Source organism: Melopsittacus undulatus, chromosome 4 (assembly GCF_012275295.1).
Source record: "Melopsittacus undulatus isolate bMelUnd1 chromosome 4, bMelUnd1.mat.Z, whole genome shotgun sequence".
Classification (NCBI taxonomy): Eukaryota; Metazoa; Chordata; class Aves; order Psittaciformes; family Psittaculidae; genus Melopsittacus; species Melopsittacus undulatus.
Genome location: NC_047530.1, coordinates 12,642,742 through 12,667,701, shown reverse-complemented (window position 1 = coordinate 12,667,701; position 24,960 = coordinate 12,642,742). Strand labels below are relative to the sequence as shown.

At 44.6% G+C, this 24,960-nt stretch overlaps 3 protein-coding genes and 1 long non-coding RNA gene across 5 annotated transcripts in view; 2 read left to right on the top strand and 2 right to left on the bottom strand.

Moving 5' to 3' along the window:
• Positions 1-5,248, top strand: part of POLE2 (DNA polymerase epsilon 2, accessory subunit) — a 20,671-nt gene extending 15,423 nt beyond the window's left edge. Inside the window, exons 13-19 of the mRNA XM_005140931.4 lie at positions 105-159; positions 1,356-1,415; positions 1,501-1,578; positions 1,971-2,079; positions 3,907-4,083; positions 4,204-4,271; positions 5,083-5,248. Coding sequence (XP_005140988.2) covers positions 105-159; positions 1,356-1,415; positions 1,501-1,578; positions 1,971-2,079; positions 3,907-4,083; positions 4,204-4,271; positions 5,083-5,101 — 566 coding nt within the window. The 3' untranslated portion in view covers positions 5,102-5,248. The remainder of the gene's footprint in view (positions 1-104; positions 160-1,355; positions 1,416-1,500; positions 1,579-1,970; positions 2,080-3,906; positions 4,084-4,203; positions 4,272-5,082) is intronic.
• LOC115947531 (uncharacterized) lies at positions 3,766-7,366 on the bottom strand. Of its 2 annotated transcripts, none has more exons than XR_004081446.2 (2): positions 7,214-7,366; positions 3,766-4,924 (listed from the first exon to the last, which is right to left on the bottom strand). It is a non-coding gene; the product is annotated as an uncharacterized lncRNA (long non-coding RNA). The 2 variants fall into 2 exon arrangements; XR_004081445.2 differs by having other exon boundaries at positions 7,226-7,366.
• DNAAF2 (dynein axonemal assembly factor 2) lies at positions 6,454-23,409 on the top strand. Its single transcript, XM_031054730.2, has 3 exons — positions 6,454-8,125; positions 18,282-18,428; positions 20,555-23,409. The coding sequence occupies exons 1-3, from the start codon at positions 6,461-6,463 to the stop codon at positions 21,116-21,118; spliced, it is 2,376 nt and encodes a 791-aa protein (XP_030910590.2). The 5' UTR covers positions 6,454-6,460; the 3' UTR covers positions 21,119-23,409.
• MGAT2 (alpha-1,6-mannosyl-glycoprotein 2-beta-N-acetylglucosaminyltransferase) lies at positions 23,078-24,960 on the bottom strand. Its single transcript, XM_031054741.2, has one exon. The coding sequence runs from the start codon at positions 24,924-24,926 to the stop codon at positions 23,595-23,597; it is 1,332 nt and encodes a 443-aa protein (XP_030910601.2). The 5' UTR covers positions 24,927-24,960; the 3' UTR covers positions 23,078-23,594.

Below are 24,960 nucleotides of genomic sequence, written 5' to 3'. Positions count from 1 at the left end.
ATGTTTTAATGTAGTGAAGTTTAGGGGTGATTCATATAATGTGTTTTCATTGTCTAACCAGGTGTTGCATTGTCTAACCAGATGTTTTTTTTTCCTGACTCTAGGTTCTTTGAAGGCTCTTGCGGATATTATATGTGGATATCCCAGCATTCATAAAAGGTACACAGCAAAGTGCAATGAAGAGGGAAACTTGTTTATTTTGTGAGCCTTTGCTTTAATTACTTTAAGACTAGCAGATACTATATTTTCTCATTATTGTGAGCCAGCTATGATCAGATAACAGGCTGGTTTTGTAACAGGACTCTAATTTTGTTTTGGTAGCTGTGTAAGCTTTTGATTTTATCTAAAATAGCTTGGTCATAGAAGCTGCTATTGAGTGAGCAAAGGTAAACTGCCTCTTCCTGGAACATGTTCCACGTGGATTAAGCATGGCCCATGGTTCCCCAAAAGTGCTATTTCTGTGAGCCCTTTTCCCTGGAATTCTCTTGAAATCAACAGGGTTCTGTCTGAACAGTGTTGCTTTATAAACTGATGTTGAAGTTTTGATGCTGCTATGAGCACCTACAGGCTTTCTGTACCAGCCACAGAAAATGTCATCTGAAACACTTGATTGCTGTCTATACAGAGACATTTCTCTTTTCCATTCTTGCATACATGGTTCTCCATGGCGGCTAGTTTAAGAACTAACCGAAGTAACACAATCTTGCAAAGGAATCTGTTTATCCCTTCTTGTCCCTGCTCTATGGGAACCCCATTTCAGGCTTGAAGAACAAAATCCCTTCTACAGAGATTTGAATATGCAAAGGAAAGTAAAATAAGAGGGCAGCCAGGCTTATCCTGTCTGGCTTCTGATCTTTGAATTCATAACAGTAGCCCCTAAGTAGATTACTTTCTAGAATGAGACCCAAAAGCAGAAATGGCCACAGTCCACAACCCGTGAGCTCATGTGAGGTGTAAGGAAGCATATCTCCTGTGCTGATCCTCTGTCCTGTGTCCTGGTGGGGCTCTTGTGGTGTGCCACTGCCGGATTATCTGGGGTTCTTGTATGGGATAGTGGAGCCCATTACCAGCAAATTCAGAGCCAGGCTGCCACAACCTGGTCTGTCTCCCTCTCCACAGTCAGTCCCCCTTGCACAGTGAACAGTTTTTAAGGTTTCTTCCACTTTAGTGAGGAATGGATATGTATCTTATGGCTTAGCTGTGATTTGTGTGGTTCTTAAGGCCAGGAAGAGCTGTTATCTCTGCACCAGAATAAGATATTTGCATGCATCTGCGGAGAAATGGCAGAATGTAACCAATGTTTAGATGCTTTTAGGATCATGTTGTATGAAAGTGATTTATTGAACTTTTTACAGTAGTCGATTTGTGTTTGTTCCTGGCCCTGAAGACCCTGGTCCTGGTTCTGTTTTACCAAGGTCAGTTTGCTTCACTTTCTCAAATTCTGAAATTTTGGGTTAAAGAAAGTGTCTTTGTTGATAGATCTGTTTCCATTTATTTTAGACCTCCCCTGGCTGAAAATATTACTGAAGAATTCAGACAGCTGGTGCCATTTTCAGTTTTCACCACAAATCCTTGCAGGTAACAGTGCAACTTACTGCTGTTTTTCATGTTGGTTGTTTTTTAACTGAATGACCAACATACCTGCATATGTACTTTTTTAAAATACCAAATTTTGGAAACATTGGTTTTGAATATTTTCAAATGAATAGAATTCTTTGGTTGCATTAATTGTAATTAGTTTTAAATACATTAATATATAAATCAATTATTGATGAAAGGAAATAGTGATAAAGTTTGATAGCAAGTATGAAAAAAAAATTGTGTTTATTGAAGGGATGAAAAGTGTTATTTTAATTCAAATGTGCTTTTTTTTATTTTGGTCTAATAGAGGGCAATCAACTTCATAATGCAGGTCCCTATCTTTTAATTTCGTCTTAATTTATTTAATTTCATTGATGTTTTCCACATAGGATTCAGTATTGCACCCAGGAAATAATTATCTTTCGTGAAGATTTGGTGAACAAAATGTGCAGAAACTGTGTCCACTTCCCCAGCAGCAACATGGACATTCCCAACCATGTGAGTTAGTTGTGTTCTGCCCTTCTTGCTAAGAACTTCTTAACTTTGTGTTTTGATCAGTAGGTCAGCATTTAGGGTGCTCTGATCTGCACTTACCACACATTGCTGGAGTAGCCAAGAGCGGTTTTAAAAAGGATCCATACATTTAGTACTATTACCTTCCTTTCCATCTTGACAGTATATAACTGAAACCATGATACCAGTGATGGCATTGAGTCATTCTGACTGTCCCTCTGCAGGTGCTCTTGAATGCAGAACATCACAGCAGCTGACAGCTGGTGTATGTGCACCAGCAAGGAATGTCATACCAAGATACATTGATTCCTAAAGGCAAGGTTTAACACCTTTAAAAAAAAATATTTGATTTATTATCCAGTGACATTTGCAGTAAAGCAGCACATCGCTTTTCCAAAAGGTCATCTGCTTCCTTTGCCTTCTCACTTGATGTCTTAATCCTGCTTTTGATACATCACCACAGCACGCTAAGTTAAATTCTAGTTAATGAATGCACAGCAGGAGTTGATGGGATTGCCTGATATAATTGAACGAGAGAGATCCAGGCAGTACTGGCTCATTGCAGTGATGGGTGGAGTCTGTTTCTATTTATTTTATAGGGATACTTTTCTTTGGCTCAGAAACTTCACTTAGCCCTTTCTTCCTTCACTCCATCATGACAATGCTCAGATCCTTTGTGAACACAGAGAATCCACTATGGACAATGAAATACCTTGGTTGTGGTGTGTACATTTGCATCCGTGTATGTGTATGCTGCAAGCTGTCACTTCCCTGTACCCACACATGGCTTTCCCACGCTTGGAAAGGAAGAAATCATGAAGGAAATGTAGAACTGTGTATTGCAACACTTTCTGCATATAAGAAAATTGGGTGGCTTTAGCGTGCTTCAGTTTTTCTCTGCATTTTTCTGCTTGACACTTGTTTCTTTAGTTCAGCCATCAGTGTAAAAAGATGAATAGAATAAGGAATTTTTTTACTGCCTTTACATTGAGTTATTAGTGTCTTTAGGCCTTGTAAAGTATTAAGCGGAATAACTGGGCCTGTGCTTGGTACATCATTTTCTTTCAGCAGCAGACTCTTCCACCAAGTTGTTGTAGTGATTTTGGCCCTTTGGGAAAAATGGAGCTTAAGAGTAGCCACATGATTAGTTAGAGATAATGAAAACTTTCAAGGGGCTTGAGGAGAGTTTCAGGAACCAAAATACCCTGGCTAGAACTTGACAGATGAAAAAGAGAGTTTCATGGGGCAGATGGTGTCTGGAGCTGGGCAACTCCCAGAACAGACGAAAGAATCAAAATCATTTGAGAATCAAATTATTTCCTCAGTTCAAGGAAAAAAATGTGGTCTAAGTGTGGGTCTTACGGTTAACTACTACTGTGAGGGAAACCATGAGAAACAAACCAACCAACCCTCCTCCCCTCCAAAAAAAACGTGACAAGAAAGTTACGGCAATGTTGGTACTTCCTGGGTTGGAGGAATAGGTCAGCAGATTCTCTGTTGGAGAGTCTGATCAATGACACTTTGACATCTTTAAATATTGGCAGCTATACCAATATTAAGAAAGGACTTTGTGTATTAAAAGAAACCCAGAACATAACAAACAAAACAGCTGCTGCTTTACACTAGAAATCATTAACAATTGGAGGGAGTGAGAGACACACAAAAAACCCGTTTCCAAGTTCAAATTTTCTTTATTAAGAATCCCCTGCATATGTATATATCCCTAATATATTCCTGCACATCAGCATGTGCAGGAATTAATTTGACTTGTAGAAAATGGTTCAAACTAACTTATTTATGTTTATCTTACAGTTTGTAAAGACCATATTATCACAGGGACATCTGACGCCACTTCCATTGTACGTTAGCCCAGTGTATTGGGCCTATGACTATGCCCTGAGGGTATACCCTGTGCCAGACATGCTTGTGATAGCAGATAAATACGACCCCTTCACTGTCACCAACACTGACTGTGTTTGCATAAATCCTGTAAGTTTTCCTTATGCTTTACCAACATAAGAAGGGGGTGCAGTCACATTCAAGTGTATCTCTTACTCTTTGTATAGTAGATTACTTAATGCAAGTTTTGTATATACATTTTTCTTTCAGGGTTCATTTCCAAGAAGTGGATTTTCATTCAAGGTATTCTACCCCTCCAACAAGACAGTTGAAGACAGGTAAATATGTTCACTTTCTCATTTAAAAGGAAGTATCTTATTTGCTGACATTTTAGTTATCAGGAGGAACACAGAACATCAACTGTATAAAGAGAGTGAATGTTCTAGCAGTTTAACGTAGACTTGTGCTTCACACTTGGTGTAAGAAATCTAAATACCTAGAACTAAATAATAAATTTAGGAAGTGCAGTCAAATAACAATGATGAAAAGCATGACCCAAAAGTAAAAGGAAGGATAGACTGTACTATATGACTTTCAGTAATTGAGTCCCCATTGGGAAACACAGACATTTCTGGAGATAAGGCTTGTAGGAACAATTCTTGGTTCATTTTGTGACCATCATCAAGCCCAGAAGCCACTTTCATGCTTTGCTTTCATATATTTTAAACCTGTACTTACTTGTTCCAACTGTGGTTTTCCAATGACTGGAAAAAAAGGTCAGCTGCAGCGCCAGAAATTATTAAAAAATACTGGAGGGCTTAAAACTGTGATGAAAATTTGCCTGTGTGAAATACCGATGTTATAACCCAGTGGGAAAAATTCAAACTTACCTTGTCTGATTGTTTCTTGCTTAGCTGCAGAAACTGTGTTTTTGTCAAATGGAAGTGTGTAACAGCCCCAACCCTCCCAAGGGCCTTCATGGAACCTTTAACTGAATATAGAAAATACAGAAGATATGTCAAATGCTTTTGATCGTTAAATAGATGAAAACATTATCAAGTCTTTCATAAATCAGAAAAATTGGATAGTATTGTTAATTATCTTTCAGAAAACCCCACTAAATTCTGTTTTTTTGTTTTGTATTTTCAGCAAGCTTCACGGTCTCTGAATTTCTGCGAGACTGCAAAAAGGGAGCACGCCTTTGTAAAGCCAACTGTAGCACTCATTTCAGGTGGATTGATTTTACAATGTATTACAGACTGTTCTTAATAAATGTCAGGGTCAAAAATGGTGTGTTTTGTACACAGACTTTTACCGAAAAGATACTTGTGCTGGTTTAGATGAAGTGCAGACCCACAGTGAAGATTAATTAGCAAAGCAAAACAGAAGAAGGCAACCGGAGGAACCAGATGCATGTATATCAAAAAGGATGTATAAACAGGATATATCAAAAAAGGAGTTAAAGACAGGGAGAACTTTGTCTTCTACCATGCTGAGTTGAACTGAGAGCTAGTTACCTATAGGAGATACTGAACTGTGGACTAGGATTTTTCTTTGGACAGGAAAAGTCTAAAGATTTGTGAGGTATTATTTACTGATGACAGTATATAATCTGTTTGCAGTGTTATGCAGACAGGGCAAGATGCAAGGGGACCAAGGACATGGTCCTTTGAAATTTCTGCAGAAGGTCAGGAGGAGGAAGTCTTGCTGAAGGAGCAATTAGAAAGGTGGGAAAGTGTCAGGGCCTGTCAGCACAAATGTCTGCATCAGCAGTTGATCTGGCTTACAAAGGAGGAGCAGCCTGCTGGCATGTGAACCTGGACCTTTTATTGACAAAACTGAGCACAGCAGGTTTTGGGTATTGGGACCAGGAGAGCAGACTCGTGCTACCCAAACTGCCCAGACCATGTGTGGAACAGACATGGGGGACCCTTAGTGCCAGCTGTTTTGTTTTGCAGACCCCTTCCCTTTGGGCTGGCATTGACATGAGTGCGGCTCTGGGGGCAGGAACAAGAGAAGACAGTGGGGATGGGCTTTGGAGGGGACCATCAGGGTGTACATGGAAGGCAGGTACAAGAAGTGGGACCTGAATTGCAGATCTAAACCAAACCACAGGAGAGGCTGTACTGTCATTTCTGGTGCATATGTGCTGACCATTTGCCAGGAGGAAAAAGCAGTACCAGCTCGGAGATGGGGAGAGCAAGAGTCTTGAAGAGGGATGAGGAGGCAATGGGAGACATCCTTGTGGAAGACAGGGGTGAGGGCTGAGAACCGCCACGAAGCCACTGAGGGGAAAGGCTCAGTGAGGCTGGGATGGAGGGCTCTGGGTGGAAGGGGAATCAACTCTTGAGGAAGACCACTAGGGGAGAGCTCGCCACGTTGCTTGGCAACCGGCCGGCAGGGTCCGGAGGTGCCATCTTGTTTACTATCACCATAGCAACGAGCCTGTCCAGGCCAGAGACGCCATCTTGTTTAGCGTCTCCACAGCAACTAGAGTTGCTAAGCCGGGCCGGGCCGGGCCGCAGCTATGGCGGGCGCAGGGCAGCTGGAGGAGCTGGAGCTCAGTGCCGAGGAGGTAGAGCGGCTCCAGCGGGCCTTCCGCGACGAGAAGTTCCGGGCGCTATTCGCCGAGTACGCGTCGGAGCTGGCCGACCCGGAGCAGCGTCGGCTGTACGAGGAGGAGGTGAGGGCCCTGGAGCGGGAGCGCGGCATGGAGGTGCGCTTCATCCACCCCGAGGCGGGATACGTGCTGCGCACCAGCCAGGCCGGCTCCCGGCGCTGCTACCTCAACGTCTGCAGCAACCCGCACGTCGGGGCGCCGCAGGCCCGACCCGAGCACGGCGGCCACCGCTGGGCCCTTCCCTACAGCCTGGCGCCGGGTCGCGAGGAGCTGAGCCGCGGGGGCCAGCGCCGCCTGGTCTACGACGTGGTTTTCCACCCGGCGGCGCTCCGCCTGGCAGCCCGCAACGCCCGCTTCCGCCGCCTGCTCAGCGACACGGCGCTGGATGCTGTGGAACGCCACTGCTCAGTGCAGCTCGACCGCGCCAACGCCGTCATCCTCCGCGGCACCAAGTACAAGGGCGTCCCGCAGGCGCCCGTCATTCGCACCCCACTACCCGGCGGCGCCCCGCCACCGCCTGACGACGGCGACTCTCCGCTGCCTCCCTTCCCTTTCCCGCCCGCTGCCACAGCCCCTCCGCCCGCCGGCCCCCCGCCGCCGGCACGGCCTCCTGGCCCCACCACGCCGCGCTGGAGCATCCGCCACCGCTCCTACGTGGACCTGCAAGACTACCGGTATAGCCGCGACTCGGCGCCCAGCCCGGTGCCACGGGAGCTGGTGGTGACGGTGGAGCTTCCGCTGCTGCGCTCCGCTGCCCAGGCCGACCTGAACATCTGCGGCCGGGAGCTGCGCCTCGACTCTCAGCGTCCCGCCTACCGCCTTCGTCTCCGCCTCCCTTACGACGTAGACGAGAGCGGAGGGAGCGCCGCCTTCAACAAGGCCCAGCGGCAGCTCGTGGTCACTTTGCCCGTGGTACCGCAGCCCGGCCCACCGGAGCCGCTAGAGCTGGGCGACGAGCGGGTGGAGAAGGCGGAACCGGGTGCTGAGGCGGGCGGGGGTGCAGCTCCTATCCCAGGCGGCAGCAGCGGCACGGTCCAGAGCACGTGCGGCGGCGGGGAACCCGCCGACCCACCCGCGGGCGGTGAACTGTTCCCGCCCCGCTCCGTCGCCGCTTCCCCTGCTCCGTGCTCCAGCCCCGAGCAGGCCGTGACCTGCGGGCTCGGCGAGGACGCTTCTCTGTGCCTTCCCGGGAGCCCGGCCCTGCCGGCCGTGGAGGGCATCCCTGGCGAGATGGCACTTCCTCGGGACTCCGGCAGCCCTGAGGCTGCCCTGTGCCCTCCCTTCCAGTGTCGGCAGGATGAGACCTCCCTTACCCTGCTCGTGCATGTGCCCTGCATCAAGCCCCAGAGCCTCAGCGAGGACGTGGGCACGAACCACTACAGCCTCCACTTCTCCAGTGAGACAGGTTCCTATGCCCTGTTCTTACAGTTTCCACCTGAAAACAAGCTGGCATCCACTGAGACCAGTGTTAACGTGTCTGCCCACAACGCTGCCTTTGTGCTCACCAAGGCCTCTGGCAGCGCTGGGCTCTGGGAGAAGTTCAGCTTCGGCCTTGAAGCCTCCACTGTGCAGGTAATGGCTTCAAAATGGCAGGGTTGGCATGTCACATTCCCCTGAGTGCCACCGCTTTGCTGCAGTATGTGACTTCTGTTGTTTGGATTTGTTTGTGAATGATGTCTTAGGAAGGCGTTAGGTTATCGGTCTGAGTTCAGAAGTTGGTAGTGGGGGGAAGTGCTTCCCTCAGAGAGCTGCCACCGGATGTTAGTGGAATGACCTAATTAATGCTAGTCTTGTATGAACAGTACAGAGGTCACATCCCAGAGCTGACAGCACTGACTTCAACCTCCTGTGCTTTTTTTTTTCTAAGGGAGCTTCTGATGATTGAAAATGGCCTGCCCTATATCCTTAGTGTTAGCTTTTACAGCCACATACATCACTCATGCGGCCTATTCACATGAAGCAAAGAGATGTTTATAATAAATCAGATGTACACACACATGTATACAGTGTCATGAAATGCAGATGTGTGAGTGGAGTGTACCTATGGCTGTACACTCTGTGCGGGACAGAACTCCCTTTAATTCAACCAGAATAGTACAGCAAACAGCAACAGTTGCTGTTGATTGCCATTTGCTGTCCTGGTTCTTCACCTTCTTCTTATCAGCCTGAATATGATTCTAATTTAGATGTTTTATGATTTTATGGGTTGTTGGGCAATGATGCTGTCTGTAGTGGGAGGAGATTAGTGCATTTGCTGCATGTGGCAAACTGCCTGCTGAAAACTGGCAGCGTCCCAGTAAAGGGGTGCTCAACTTGTGGTACTCTCACTGTCAAGAAGTGCTCACACAAGTTTTGTGGAGAACTACATTATTCTGTAAACTCAGAGTTTCAAGCATCTTACCACGAGCAAAGATTAAGACTGCACAAATCTTGTGTAACCTTTCAGCTGTGTGATTTGGAGTTTGTCTTTATTTTAGAGCGACAAAGTCCTTTGCAGTTTTGATCACATACTGTGGGAGTGTAAGTACAGAAAACTGGCAGCTTAAAGTATATACACTGGGATGGTGGCTTGGAGTATCTTAATTGTTCCATCACTACAATTAGAAAGTACCATATGATACTGAAAGATATTTATCTAATTAGTGTATATGCAGCTGAATCTCCACATTTTATTTCCCATTTACCAGGCTGCATACGTTTTCTGTAGTAGCAACTCCTTTGAAGAAGGAGCTGATAATTTTTGTGTCAATGATTATGAATTCATTGTAAACCACCTGTGTTGTTTACCGTGCATCTCCTCCGCTTTTACCAGAGCAGGAGCCTGCAAGTCTGTGCAAGTGAGACCACAAAATAGCACTACTGTGAAATGATCAAGTACTAGGTGCCAATGTGACGTCAGATTAGCCACCATGAAAACTACTGCCTGGTTTTTGTATAGGTTAAAAAGGCATGAGGTATTTATCCACTATATGGGCAATTTATCCACCTTTTCAGATAGTCAGAATATCTTTCATCATGTGTCACGGTGCATACCCGTGCATTTCCTGGTTGTTTTATGGTGTGCAGATTTAAATGCAGGTTTTAAGAGAAGTTGCTTTCTGTGATTGTGTGTGGGGGTCTGAGAAGTCAGTTTGGGAACAGGAAATTCTGCTGCAGTATCTTTAGCCCTGTGATTGATAGACATTCCTGCACCCTTTGATCACAGCCTATTTGGTATGTGCATTTCTTACGATGATTGGGGGAACGTCTTTTGATTGAAAGTTGTTAAAAGGCCATTCAGTAATGAGATTTTGGTCAATATTACCATTTTGTGAGTTAAACACCTCTTTGAATGTGCTGAATTTATTATATATTACAGAATGTTTTGGGTGGAATAGTAGGAGGGGAAGATTAGGCATTAGTCATGGACCTCCCAGCCATTCATTCATGTAGCAGGCTAAAAAAGATTGATTTTTTCTGGCATGCAGTCCTTTTGGATGCCAGGCCTGCAAATTAAAGCAGCTGAAATAATCTGAAATAATTTGCTCTGTTTGCCTTTTTTTAACTGTGCTATTTCCCAAAAGTGCCTGTGCCAGCACTGATAGCTGTATTCACTCAGAGTGAAGTGAGAAAAATTAATATTTAATTAGAACTACTATTATGTGCTGTTTTCTGACCATTAGCTATTTGCTTTTGGTAGCTTCTTTTCTACTTTAGTTGATTTCTTCAATTTGTGTGCTCTCATCTCTGATGCTTTTCTGCTTTGAGTTTCTCTTTGAATCAGTGCTAGGGTTTTTGCATGGAGATGTGTAAGGATTTGCATCAGTCATACAGAATGTTTTAGGAACACGCAAAGTAACAGCACCCTCTTTAATCACTTCAGGGAGCTTTTGGTGGCCTAGGTGAGCAGAAATTTTATCCTGCACCTTGTGATTATGCTGCTGTCTGCTTGTTTGTCATCATTTCTACCAGGGTAGCACTGCCAGAGGGTAGCGTGTGGTTAAAGAAGAGGCCTGTGTTTTTTTACAGATATGAAAATCCTACTCTTCTTTATTCTGGGAAGTTGGAGACGAAGGGTTTCTGTGTTGTTTCATGGAACAGATTCATTGCTGGGTTAGTTCAGAAATCCACCCAACTTGGCAACAGCTCATGCCAGAGTGGCTATTACAGTACCCTGTTAGGCTGCTTGTGCAATTGTCTCCCATTAACTTGCCAAAGAGCCAGGGAAGTATGTTAGGATTAGTGTTCTCTGCAGAAGCAGAAAGCATCTTGTTGGCAGCCTCCTCCCTGGGCTGTGCTGTAGCGCCTATCACTTGATTTTGATTGTCTGTGTGCCTCTGCCCAGATTGACATGTATGATAACGGTGCTGGTAGTTGCACAGCCCTGCCTTGCATGCTTGTGGTGTTCCTATTATCGCATTGGCCTCTTTTCTTGTTGGAAATTGGTCTGATAGATAGTGATAGAAGAATGAATTGATCATGTCCTTAGGACACCATTCTTGAAAGACAATTTCAAGGAGTGGTTTTCCTTTTGTAGTCAGATATGTTTGAATCCCTGTGCTGAAAGATGATCTATTTAGAGCTCAGTTTCTACAGATGCTGAGCAGTCTGAATTCCCACCCCAGCAAGTGCTTATTTTCAGCAAGACTTTAAGGTGCAACAGTTCTCCCTGGACTTTAACTGTGTCATTACAAATGGTCCTATATTTGATAGGTCTTGATATTGCTTTGGTTTTACTGCTTTCCCATAGAATTGATAGTCAGCTCTCTGCTGACTCTTAGCCCCAACTTCTTAGCAGTGGTTGAAGCCATAGCTTCTTCTCCTTCTCTTTGAGTAGTTTCACTCCTTGTCTAAATGTCCAAACACTTGTTATGGTCAGCAGAAATCTTACAAAGATTTTGCTACTTGGAACTTTGTTGACAAGGGTCACATATTTCAGGGTTTAAAAGTTATCTTGTCACTGGCCTTGTGCTCAATCGCTGTACCATGAACCATGTAGCAGTGATCTTTCTGCAGGGCCTGCCCTGTTTTTTCCAGGGCAATAGGGACTCATGACATGAGGAAGCTGCCCAGCTTCTTCACTGCCTGAATCACGCTGTTACTCCTTATTGTGGTTCATCCACTAATATTTTCTACATATTTTGCTTCTATTTGTTTAAATCCTGGGAGCTCAGGCTAGGTAACTCCTGCAGCAGAGAGTTCCCCTTCATTTTAAGACAACAGAGCCTGGCGAGTAAATGATGAAAAAGAATGGTTGAGAGTTAAAAAACCATTAATAAAATCTTTGAGCCTGCCAGGCAAGGCTTCTGAGAACAACATGTTCCAGAATGTCCTGGTTTATGCCAGAGCTGGAGTTGGGCAATTACGGAAACCATGCCTTCCTAAAGTACTGTCTTTTAATGTTTGGTCTCCTGGGGTTAAATGCTCAGTTCTAAAGGGAAATAAAATCCAGTTCTCTGATGGGTGTATCTGAACTACTGAGACTTGGAGGCTCAGTTATACTAACATGTGAAACACATTTGCTAGATAATGAATTCTGCCTGCAGTTTTTGGGTGATGTGTGCTTATTTTCTTGTGATTAGAAAAGGGTTAGTTAAATAATTCTCTTTCATGCTGATCCACACCCTTCCTGCCCTTCTCAGTGGCCTGAAATGAGTTTGTTCAGAAGATGTGTATTCATTTTCCTGATCAGTGCTTCCCTCCTGGGATACCTCTTTCTGGGGAGAGAATTGCTGCAGCTAGTCCCATCCCTTTGTAATAAAAGACCATATTCTGTTACGGAGAATATTAAGATTTAACTCACATAAACCCCCAAGGGTCTCCTGAGAAGAGCAGGCAGCAGTGTTTCCTCTGCTTTACCACGCATTTCTATGTTTTTTTAACATTTACAGTGTGAAAAACATTATACTAAACATTCCTGATTAGTTCATGCTTTGAACCAAGCATGAGTTAAGCCATTTGCAAGGGTTGCTTAACAGAGATATCTAGGAGGGAATCGCATAGCCATATGAAAGCTTTGTTTAACTTCTGTGTGAATGTTGATGTCTTCATGGTGAATGTTTTAGAAGGGCATGTTACTGAGCATAAAAAAAGAGGTGTGATTTTTCTGCTTGGCACAACCACTGGTGCCTTGTGAAGGAGATCCTTTTGAAGGTCTTGCTTTTTCCTTCAGAAACCAGAGGTAAATAACAAGCCCTCCCTGTGACCTCTGCTCACTGCACACACCTACTGCCACGTGTTGTTTTCCAGCCCCTGGACTTCTGTGTTCTGCTTTGGCAATAGGTGTGCTCCTGCGAGATAAACACCTGCTATGACCTGTTTATACAAAACCCCATGGGAACAGTATTATTTTTAGTTGTATTCACAGCAGAGAGATTGTCAGGCTTTGTAATTAATCCTCTTGTTATCTCATTGAATATGGTATTTCATAGAATCCTAGAATGGTTTGGGTTGGAAGGGACTTTAAAGATCGTCCAGTTCCAACTCCCCTGCCACCAGTGACACCTTCAACTAGACCAGGCAGTGACAGGCAGTGACACCTTCAACTAGACCAGATTGCTCCAAGCCGCGTCCAACCTGACCTTGAACACTTCTAGGTGTTGGGCAGCCACAGCTTCCCTGGGCAGCCTCAGTGCCTCACCACACTCACAATGAAGAACTTCTTCCTAATATCTAATCTAAATCTGCCTTCTGCCAGTTTAAAGCCATTTTTCCTTGTCCTGTTACTCCATGCCCTTGTACAAAGCTCTCTCCAGCTTTCTTGTAGGCCCCTTTAGGCACTGGAAACTGCTCTAAGGTCTCCCCAGAACCTTCTCTTCCCTAGGCTGAACAAGCCCAGCTCCCTCAGCCTGTCTCCATAGCAGAGGTGCTCCAGCCCTCTGATTTATATGTCTTGTATGTGCTGTCAGTTATTTTGCTCTCAGGCAGATCATGTCTTTCCAGCTATATTGGACATGTACTTGGCATGATGGAGCTGAGAGGCCACGTATTCCCTGAAATAGAAATCATCTAGGTGAAGCTGCAGGTAGCAGGGTGGTGTTGCTCCTAGTGCTCCCACATGGGAGGATGTGGAAAAAGGCCATGGGCTAGATGTTTTCCACTGCCTGGGGCCATGCTGCAGCTGTTCTTTTGCTTGGTGATTTCAGAATTAGAGCTCTTGTGAATAAATGCAATTCTTGGTTTGAGAGTCAGCCAAGCATGAAACTGAGAGAGCTGTTTTGGGAAGTATGAAACACACTAACATTTTAAGCCTATGCCACCTTTCAAGGAGAACTCTGTGCTAGAGAGCTGAATGAATGCTGTGGTATGCTCACAGTCCAAGCAGGGGTGCTGGATCTCAGTGGTCTGAGGCAGTCCCACTAACTGTATTGCTGCATTTAGGCTTTGCCCTTATTTCCAAACTATTTTGAGTTGTGTTACATGCTTTCTGTGAAAGTCAGGGTTATAATTTTCAGTTCCCAAGCTACTATAAAGAGTTAACAATAGTTAGGGATCACTTCTTAGAAGATGATGTTAGAAACTAGGACTGTAGTGCTTAATCCTACAACAGCTTATTTTTGATTCAGTTTATTCTGTGCTCAGTGTTTCAGGAATCTTGGCATGTGCTTTGGGAGGTCAGAGAAGGACAGAAAAGGAGAACAGAACAAATTTATTGTTTGATATTTTTCAAAGTAATCTCTTTCCCAAACTACATCAAGAAATGTAATTAGTTTGCTTCTGCTATAAAACAAACTAATTTCTGAATAGCCTTTAATTAGTAGATGCATTGTGGGAATAACATTCTTACATGAAACAGCTATGTAAGGAAACATTATTAACCTACTGATTAAGCTCATGAAAGCTTCTTTTGAGCTGTTTTATCTGTATGAATACCTTATAAAAATTTTCACCCCCAGGACAGGTACTTTTATTCACCAAAACTTTAAACTTCCAATTTTCATTTCGAGCTGGTTGCAATGGGACCCTAAGAACTGAGAGGCCAGGAGATCCATAGATCCAAGTCCCTTTTCCTATTGGCATGAGCTTCTCATTACAGAATACATGCAAATAATTTCAGCCTGAAATCTGTCCCACTTTTAAAACTGTTGCAGCCTGTGTGGGAAGTAACTCTGAATGATAACTGGCTACAAGTTTAGATAAAGTAATGCAAACAAAGTCTTTGAGAAGGGCAGCTGTGGGGGACTGGCTTTGTGCTGTGCCTGCCAGTGTTGCTGCTGCTGTGCGTTGTCAGTGCTGTGAGATACAACGATGGTTTTGAGTGATGAAGTGTTCTAGAAACCAAAGTCTTTCCTGCTAACATTTATGTTAATTTGGTCTCAGTTTAGTCACAGGGAAAAATGAATGTGTACCAAACAGCAGATGACAGTATGTGCAGGGAAAACCAAATTTAATTCTGAGTTGCTAAGAGAGTACCATAAATATCAGAAAATAAACTGTTTAAACTGAAGAATTATTCTACAGGTCGTTGAAATCATCTGCAGATGGTTGTCCTTTGCTGCTCTTTCAGGCCAGAGCAAACAGGCTTTAAAATAAATTCCTGAATCATGCTTTTCAAGGTCTGTGCTTTGATAACATCTGCAGTAATATAAATGCCTTAGCGTATACTTTCCATGAATGCAAAGTCTGAATTACAGTTGCTGGCTGACTGAACAGGCTAATGATAATCATTATATTGACAACAAACAGCACTGCTTGGGCTTATGTGTACAGTGCAAGGTACCATGATTTATGGCAGGTCACTGGGTTGTGCTGTGATAAAATTTTAAATACTTACTTGAAATGTAAGTGTAGTGCTCTGGGAATATGGTGTTGAGCTGGTATGAAACCTGGTAAGACTGTTTTATTAGTAATTAGCCGAAATGATAGGAACATTGTCACAAGCTGTTAACTTTTCATCCCTGTGTAAAATACTGATCAATTGACCTTACATTAAATTTTCTTTTTTTAACAGTATTTTCTATGAAGAAAACAAATTATTTTGGTATTAATCAGGGAGTAAACCTTCAGAAAGATTTATTTGGTTCGTGGTCTAAGTGCAAAGTCATATTTATTGTCACTCTCATAGCCATGGCTCACTGGCAGTGCTGGTACTTCACACCCCTGATCAGGGAAGCAGTTTATATATGGAGCTGTCAACCTCACATTCACTCATAAGGGTCCCTACAGTTTTCTTCATTGTATCTCCACTTTGGTGCATATAAACAATTGCCCACTATTTCAGAAATGCTTCCATTAAACTATCCCTGCATTTAATGGAATGCTGAGTTCTGAGCCCCTTGGCGGTGTGTTCCCTTTGCCTCTGCTGCTGTTTCTCCATGGCAATGACTTTGGAGGCAACGGCTCTACAGCATCTCACAGGAGGTGACCCTGTGGTTAAAGTTGCTTCAGACAAAACAATCTAAGGATGTGATTTGTGATATTTTGACATAACAGAAAACTTTTCATTACCTGATGGCTTTTCAAGCATCTCCTCTCCTGATTCCTGTACCTGTGATTTCTTTTTATTGTTAGTCTGCTTATGGACATGAGCATGGTCAGGCACCAAGTTTAAGAGCACAAATGCACAGTAAAAGTCCTTTCACAAAAGGCTTATGCTCTCACTAGACAAAGCAAATGCAGGTTCAGAGGGAAAAAAAAGATTTTTTTTCTTCCATTTTATACCAGAAAAATGGAGGTAAAGAGACTTGCTCACAGTCATAGCAGTCTGGGAGAAAGCATAGAATCGAGCAAGATTGCTGAGATCCAAAACCCACAGAGGTCCATTTCTTAAAGGGGTGTTGAGATGAGGAGATCCTGTAGCAGTTATTTTGGAGGAGAAAACAGTGAGAAACACTAGTTTCTTTTTTCATCCTCACTCAAATTGAGAGTCTCCAGCTTTTAGGAAAATGTTCTTGCTGTTAAAATGAAAACGTGGGGTGTGAAGGAGTGGAGGTGTCATTTAAAGGTGACTTCAGTTTCTTTGCAGGGTGAGGAGAGCTGTCATGCTGGAGCAGAGGGTGCTTTGTTGCACTTTCCTTCCAAGCAAAAGCAGGATACCAGGATGAGCTGAGCCACAATCACACTCGGCAGCATGCCAGAAACCCCACAGAAAGCTGAACTATTCTCTGTGTGAGGCGTGGGCAAAGTGGTTCTTGGCAGAAGTGGAAATATATCTCCTGTGCTGCCCCAGGCCTTGCCCAAGGTCTGGTTCATGAGCCTGTGGGAATTTCTGTGCTGCACAGTTTTGTGTCTGTACTCCCTTGCCGCCTTTCTTTACTCTGACACCTTCTCTTGAATCCTGCAGAATATTTCTACAAGCCTAAAGCTTGGCATGGTCCCTCTCTGGCAGGCAAGAAAAGATGCAACATGAGGGAATAAGTACTTTAGGCTTTGGGTACAAAAATGCAAGAAGTAGGTATGTTACTAGAGGGTTTACTGTCAGAGCAGCCCTGCTGTAGTTTAATCTTTCCACAGACTATTTCAGCATCAGATGTTGGATGTTCGCCTGGATTGTAATTTTTTTCTGGATAGAAAAAAAAATCCATCCTCTGGTTTTGAAAACCAGCAATAGGTATGTTACAATTTTCTGACTTCTAATTTAAATAGTGAAAAAAATAGGATGCTGTTTTATTTTTTCCCCATACATCTGTTGTTTTCAAGATGAGAGTTAAATTTTGTACCCTAGATACAGTGTGGCATCTGGCTGTGCATAAGGCTACATCCACAGGGGGCGAAAAATGTGCAGAATTGCCTTCTTGCTTCTTAGTCCACAGGATGTCAGTGATAACTGAATTTAACTTTCATTGAGTTGACAAGAGGGTAGAACTGGACTGAGAAATTTAAAAGTATGACTTAAAGTAGAAGGTTTGCAACTTTCCTTTGCTATTTACAATTAAACAGTTCATTGTTAGACAGGAAAGGTAATTCACAGAACATAACACTCCTTTGGGTTAGACTGTTTTTATTGTGACATCTGTCCTTGCCTGCAGCCTACAGCAGATGATTTAGGAAGACTATGAGGACAGGGAAAGCTCTATAGTTCTTATGAAACAGAACCTCCAGAATATATTTTAGGACCTTTAATTAGCTGCAACTGATTTTAATCTTTAAACCTGCAGCAACGTTTTTCACATTGTTTGCGAACTGTGTAATAACAGCCTCAAAACAGGTCCCTGACAGTTGTCTTTAACTGTGGATACTTCTCTGTTTCTTCTAACTGGTGTTTACGCTTGCCAAAATGGAGATCTGAGAAGCCTCCATGGATGGATGTGAAATGGATATAGCCATGCATGTTTCATAGCTTTTGCTTTAGAAGGCCTGATCTTGAAGTCTGAGGGTTCAAAGATTCTGTGGTGACAGTCCAAAGAGGTGTTTGCGTTTTCCTAAAGTAAGGCACTGAAACAAATCCATAAAAACCTTCCTGATGTTAAGACAGGTGAGGACAGTGGAACAGTGTTGGTACAAATAGTTTCTCAGAGGGAGTCTAAATCTGTATATTAGTCACATACTGAAAGAGAGAAAAACCATGTTTTTTATCCTTGTAATGATACAGATCCATACTTTAAATTGAAACGAGCTAAGCACTGGTTCTCAATTAATTTCAACCTGTTACTTCTGAATGTCTGATTTAGAATTTCTCTAATGAGACACGAGTGTGCTGTGAAATTGTATTGTGAATCAGTATCCTGCCTTTGTCTGGAGCGAGTTTCTCGCTCCAATATTGCTAAAGTATAGTATGAAAAGAACACAACCTACTCTTTCTTTTCTTTAGGAAAGATGGTTTGTCAGTGAAGAAAACATTGATGGATTTCTAGGCACTGTTTCGTGCCCTTCCTTTTGCTCCCAATCAGCACTGGAAAGCCAGCCATTAATTGAAGTGCTTGATGTTACTGAGGACAGAATTCAAATCAGGTTGACGGTAAGGATCTCTCCAGCAGTAGTACATATTGCTCACTCACTGATTTATGTACTTCAGCAAGATTACATCAAGTCTGACCAAAACAGCTTTGCTCCTGTTCTGTCTTGATACAGCAGGGAAGACCGTAGAGTGGGGTGTATTTGCAAGTATAAATGTCAGCTTTTAGAAGCATAGGTTCACGTTTGTGCCATTTAATGTGACCAAGGGATTGAAATTTCTTGTATTTCACTTGGAAGATGGAGAACTGTGATACAGTCGCTAAAGACAGTGCTTTCTCCTTGCAGGAATACAGTGTGGCATGCACACACTAGATCTCTCATTGGTATTAAAAGAAAAAAAATAAATTACTAAGTTCCTAGTATCCCTCATTCAGAGGGACCCCAGGTGCTTCCAGGTCAGAGCTGATGACAGCATGCTGCAAACAAATCATGGCAGATGTCATCAGAATAAAAGCCATAATGTTCTTAAAATGAAAATGAAGAAGTGAATAATCCACATCCTTCAAGTACCCAAGAGTCTGAGCACGTGTACTGGAGCCCATGGTTAGAGCATCCCACCTGCGTGTCTGGTAATCAGAAATGAGCATACCCAGAGGGACTTGGGGTCAGGAGGAAGTGGAGAAGCAGAGAATCTGGCTGCTGGGAGTGTGAAACAGAGTGGATGTACAGAGGGTGCTCAGTCACAGCCACTGCTTCACTCTGCCTTGTCACACAGGTAGGGAAAACCTTGAGGATTTTGTCTGAGAAGAACTGGGTTTTCTTATCTTTATCTAGTCCAACAGTTTGGTGGTTTCCTGTTGTGTAGATAATTAAATATGGGACTATTCATGTTAATCATTGGTCTCAAATTCACTACTTGTAATGTTTAAGGTCTCATTCAGGCTACCCTTCTGCCTCAATCACCCCATCTGGGTAAAGGCTGCAAGGCAGTCTTTTTCTGAAGTCTGTCACAGGATTAAAATTATGTCCCTTTGCAATACAGGAGATGGACATATGAAGAAAATAAAACATTAGTTTTTGTAAGGGGATAAAACCCCCAAATCAGCTAGGATTTCTTGGTAGACACTGCATCAGAAATAAATTTAAAACTCTTCTTAAAGTAAAGGTAATATGCAGGGACAATCAGATCACTACTGTGTCCATAAACTGGAGACTGCAGATATAGTTAATGTGTAGATGGCTTCTTGGAAAGCAAGTTCAGATGAAGAATGTGACCTCTGGAACTGAGCTGGAGGACCAAGGAATTTACCCTAAAGACAGTGGGTCCAGCTAGTATGGACTGTACATTAAAAATTCAAATTGTCGGAGGGCAGATGTGTTATGTTTTGGCACCTAAGAAAGGGAAGCTAAGTTACCTTAAATTATCACATCTTCCTGTGGGCGAATCATCTACTGATGAGAATGGCTTACTAGTGTTTCTTTCTCTTCTTGCTAGAGTGGGGCCAGAAAGGGTTGGGTGTGTGAGAAAGTGACTCAGTCTTTGAATCCATTAATCCAGCTGCTCCTGGACAGATTCCTGGCTGATCCTGACTGTCCATTGATGGGGATGTACAAGTTACCGACTTTTTTTTTTTTTTTGATAAAGCAGTCAGTACCTAATGGTGAAATTGGCTGTTCCTTAGACAGCACCAGGTCTCACACTTCATACTCTCCTGAGGCTAACCGCAGCAGTTCCTGGATTAACTTGCTTAGGCCAATTGAGAAAGACTTTTTAGTTATACCTTGTACATGCGACAGGGTGATAATTTCCCTAATTGCAAGGTTAGAGCCCATTTCTTGCAATGAGAGGTTAGATCCCTTGCCTGATTTTCTGGCTCCTGAGCTGTTGACAACAGCCTGGGTGTGGTGACTGGTTAGTCTTCCCTGCTGCTAATTGGGATGGAGGCCGTGGTCACTTGGCAGCTGCCCAGCAGCATTTCCTATTCCAGAGGAAACACTCGGGAGGCAAACAACCTCCCTGTCAGTCATTCCCATGAGCGGTACAGGGCCAGGAAAACCTCAGCACGGTCATGACTTGGCTTTCTAGAAGTAGATGTTGGAGAAACAAGTGTCTTAGCCTGTCTTTACAGCAATTTTGTGTGCCCAGTCTGTTTCAGCTATAAACCAATTCATTTGTTTTCTTGACAGCCGCAGGAAACAGTCCATTCTGAATGTGATGGAAAAGAAGAAATGCTTAGCAGCTCAGGAGAGCTTGCTGAAAAGACAAATGGTGACTACCTCCAAACAAAGGCAGAAACAAACTGTACTGCAGCTGACACAGTTGAGGGAGAACGTGCTGCAGAAACTAACAAAACTTCCACATCTTTTGCTGAAACAATAGGAAAAGTAGGTTGTAGTTCACACCATTGTTTGCAGCATGAACCTTCTGACACCAGTTCAGCGATTCCTGACGAATCTAGGAGAAAGGAACCAGATTTAGAAAGTGCTGCCATTGCAGATGAAAGGGCTGTGGCTGCAAGCTCTGATAAACAAGCAGGCCTTCTGCGGGAGGAGCAGGCGAGAGGCGAAGGGGATGAAGCGGCTGCTCGTGCTGGGTCAGCGCAGGGTGACCAGCACAGCTTGGACAGCAGAGCGGTCTCCCCGCTTCTCAGAGAAGTGAGCATGCAGGATGGGAGTGTGCAGATCATCAGGGATCATGTAACACACTGCCCGGTCGCCTTCCAGAATTCTTTGCTGTATGAATTAGACTAGCTGAATTATTTTAGGATTTCCTTCTGTTGTTCACTGCTTTACTGTGACTTCCACTGGTTGGTTTATGACTTCAGGACCAAGAGTAGAACACAGGTTCCTACTCAAACTGTTTCATTTACATGTTGACAGAGAATACCTGCATTGTTCATAATTTGTGAAGTTAGTAGGTCTGAGTTTTCTTATGTATGGGCCGAAATGGTTTTACTTACCAGAAAGGTGCAGTTGAAGATGAATATGAGCTTGTGGAAGAAAAATACATCTTAATGTTTACATACCTTTCTTAGTTTCTTGCTACATTACAGGGAGTATTTGTATATATTCTCCTTTTACCGGCTCCCTCAGGACTTGCTGTGTTTAATCCACCTAGAAATGAGCAGTATTCATAATTTTTCAAACCTTTCTTTTTGTGATAACTGCAGGATTAGACTTGCAGTGATTTGTAGCAAGGAGCTGAAATTCCTAATTAGAGAAGTTCTAACTAGTCTCCGAGAAATAACCAGCATTTATACTGTGTATTCCATCCTAGCATGTTACTTTAGATCCATAGCATCCAGACTTACTCCAGTCTGCCAAGCTAGCAAATTCAGCTGCACAGTAAAAGCAGCCTTTTTTGTTGTACATCTGCTACAAAATATTTACAATTTGTAAAAGGCATTTTTATCCTGATTACTTTTTAAAAACTGTTCCCCAAGAGCTTCAGTGTGCTGTTTGCTGATTCACCTCTCTGAAGAAAAGAACAGATCTAGTAATAAACTTTCAGTTCCCTTTCTCACTACCTCTGAAATAACTTCTGTGTTCTTTTGAGTTGTAGAGGACACAAACATGCTTTAGAAGAAAGTTCAGTGTGACTTGTTTCACAGCTGCTCTGGAGTTTACCCTTACATTTCTCTGTTAGATGCAACTACTTGCAGTGGGGTTATATGATATAAGCTTTACTTTTCTGAGCTTGGCAGAGACCACACCTGTCAGGAGCCTCTGCCCTACCCTGGGCAGCAGCACGGCTCCTGTCCAGCTGAAGGAGGACAAGTGGTTTGCTGGGCTAAGCTTAGCCCTGTCATGAGGTTCCTTTTGGGGGTCATTGAGGGGCTGAGGCACAGGCACAGCTTTTTTGGCATCAGCCCTGACTCTGTGAAGCTATGAAAAAGGGGTAAGTGCCAAAGCTGGTACAACATCGTGGTACTTAAATTACTCCTGCAAAAAAAGAGCATCTTATCGCGGTCAAAATAAATATCTACACACTACTTGGAGTACTTCACGTAACTTGGCTCTCTCTCAAATTGACATATTACAGTAGGTGACAAATTGTGGTAAAACGAAATCCTTGCTCCATGTCCTTCCATTTATAAGTGGCCATTGTAGCCAGAGTCCTAAGAGCAACAACTCCATTTTCTCTAATGAAAAGAAATGAAGCTTTTATTTCCCCCTTCCAGTCTCTCACCACAAACCCCTACCTCTCTGAATATTGCATGTCTGTTACCTTCGCATAGTGTTTTCTTTCTCTAATATACTTTATTCTACAGAAAAGGTGCTACTGTTACCAGTTGCACATCAAAGCAGGAAGTCATGAAAGCAGTTGTATCATTAGACTTAAAACAGGTGAGGAAGTGTTCAGTGTAAGTGGCAGCTCAGCTCAAGCCTGTGCCTTACTGGCAGCTCTGGTTCAGATTGTTCGGGTTACACAGCAGTTACTTTTTTGCCAATTGCTTGACACAGCTGACTGAATGCAAACTTTCTTTTCAGCCAACCAAGAGATCCTGTGCTGCAGTTGTTCCTCTATTCTGCCTCAATTAGTGAGTGTCATTAAGAAGTTAATGAAGTGAAATGCACACTGCTAGAGTGGGTGATGGCAGGTGCTCAGCCCTCTGCATTAAAGAAAAAACACCCCCCCCCTCCATCCCAATGTTCTTTCTAACACAACGAGATGACATCATCTTGTGAGAATTAAAAACTTCTCTGGTATTACAAAACAATGGAATTTTATTTCAGCACAACTAAAAAAATCGTATATGTATCTACATTGTAGTAAAAACAATTACGTTTTTCCTTCATATATTCATCAACACCTTGCAACCAAACCCAGACACGGGCACAAGGGGATGGCAGGAGGTGCTAGTACTGCCGGCAGAGGAATGCCGGCTGGGTCACCATCCCCAGCTCTGCCCTGGCTGGGGGAAGATCCCCATCACAGAGCACTGCACACATCAGGAAAGATGCACCTAAACACAAGTTTTCTCCTCCTCCCAGTAAGCACCGCAGCAGTCATTTGTGCGTGGGGGCTGCAGCCAGCGGCAGCAGGTAACCTGTTTCCAAAATGTCCCTGTCGAACATGAAAGATTACTATTTTGGGACACCTTTTACAAGAATGTTTATTCATATTAAAGCAGAAACCAACTCATAAATGCTTTTTATACATGTGTGTGCCTGGAAAAGACAGTACGGAACAACTCAAAAAGAAAAAAGGCTGTGAGAACGATCCTCACTGAAGTCTGCGGTAACTTTTACAGAGTTCGTGGTCCCTAATATCTCCCCAGCCTCCGTTTTTCACGTGAGGGGAAAGGGGAGCCATGGAGTACCTTTTACTGATACTCATTGTTTCAGGAAACAGGTACTGTTGGTTGCTGTTCAAGAGAGAGTCGATTTTGGCACTCTGGGTGGATGGTCTGCAGGATTTCTTGTGGTGCATGCCACAGTCCCCCGTGTGAAAAATCCTGGGGATCTCAGGAACCAGCACTTTCCAGAACTTTGGAAGACAAGAGACAGTCAAGTGCTGCAGAGTCCAGTCCCAGTTGTAGTCATCATAGGTGCAGAAGGCATCTGTGCACTCGATGAGCTTCTGGTAGGTGTCTCTGCCGAAGGCCATGCCCATGTTGTGCTCGGTGGACTTCCATGTCTTCATCTCCACTTTGTCGGCTCGGCCAGTGAAGCCGCCGCGGATAGGGCTGTAGGTGCCCAGGGAAACGATCTGGCACTCGGGGCACTCCCGCTCACGCAGGGCCCAAAGCTTTTTGAGGACGTGGTAGAAGTCGGGTGCTAGGTAGTGGTCCTCTTCCAGGAAGAGGACTGGCCCAGTGTGCTCCCGCAGCGCCCGTACCCGCTCCCAGACGAAGTGCAGCTTCCACCACCAGTGGTGCTTGGTCTGGGAGAAGCGAGCTTCACGGTAGTGCCCGAAGGAGTCGGGGTACTCAGCGTTGATGCAGCCCAGGCGCAGGGCCGCCGCCTTGCCCACGTCGCGGGGGCAGTCGCGGGGGTCGTGGCCAGGGAACTCGCGGGGGTAGAGCTGGATGCTGAAGGGGAAGAAGATCTGCAGGACGGGGCAGAAGTCCACGCGTGCCGCCAGCTGGTTCAGCTCTTCGGCCCACAGGTCGTGGCTCAGCACCAGCAGCACGTTCTCCACGCCCGCCGCCCGCCGCAGCGACTCCAGCAGCAACCGCAGGTGCTCGGCTCGATCGTGCACCTGCACCACCAGCACCACGTCCGCCGCGGCGGCCCGCGCAGGGAAGCGCCCGGCGTTCCGCACCGGCTGGTCGAAGTTCAGCCGGTAAACGAGCGAGCGGTAACTCAGCGTCCCGTTCTCGGTGAGCAGCGGCAGTGCCAGCGATGCAGCCGAGGCGTTAGCGGCGGGGCGGCGCGGCGGCGGCTCGCTGACCCGCGGCGGCTCCCCGGTGGTACCGGTACCGCCCCGCTGCTGCTGCTGCTGCTGCTGCTGCCGCCTCCGCCCGCCGCCGCCGGTTCCCCACAGCGCCAGCGCGCACACCGTCAGCGCCAGCGCCAGCAGCAACACCTTCCGCTTGTAGATCCGCAGCCGCATCCTTCCGGCGGCGGCGGCCGCCGCTCCCCGCCGC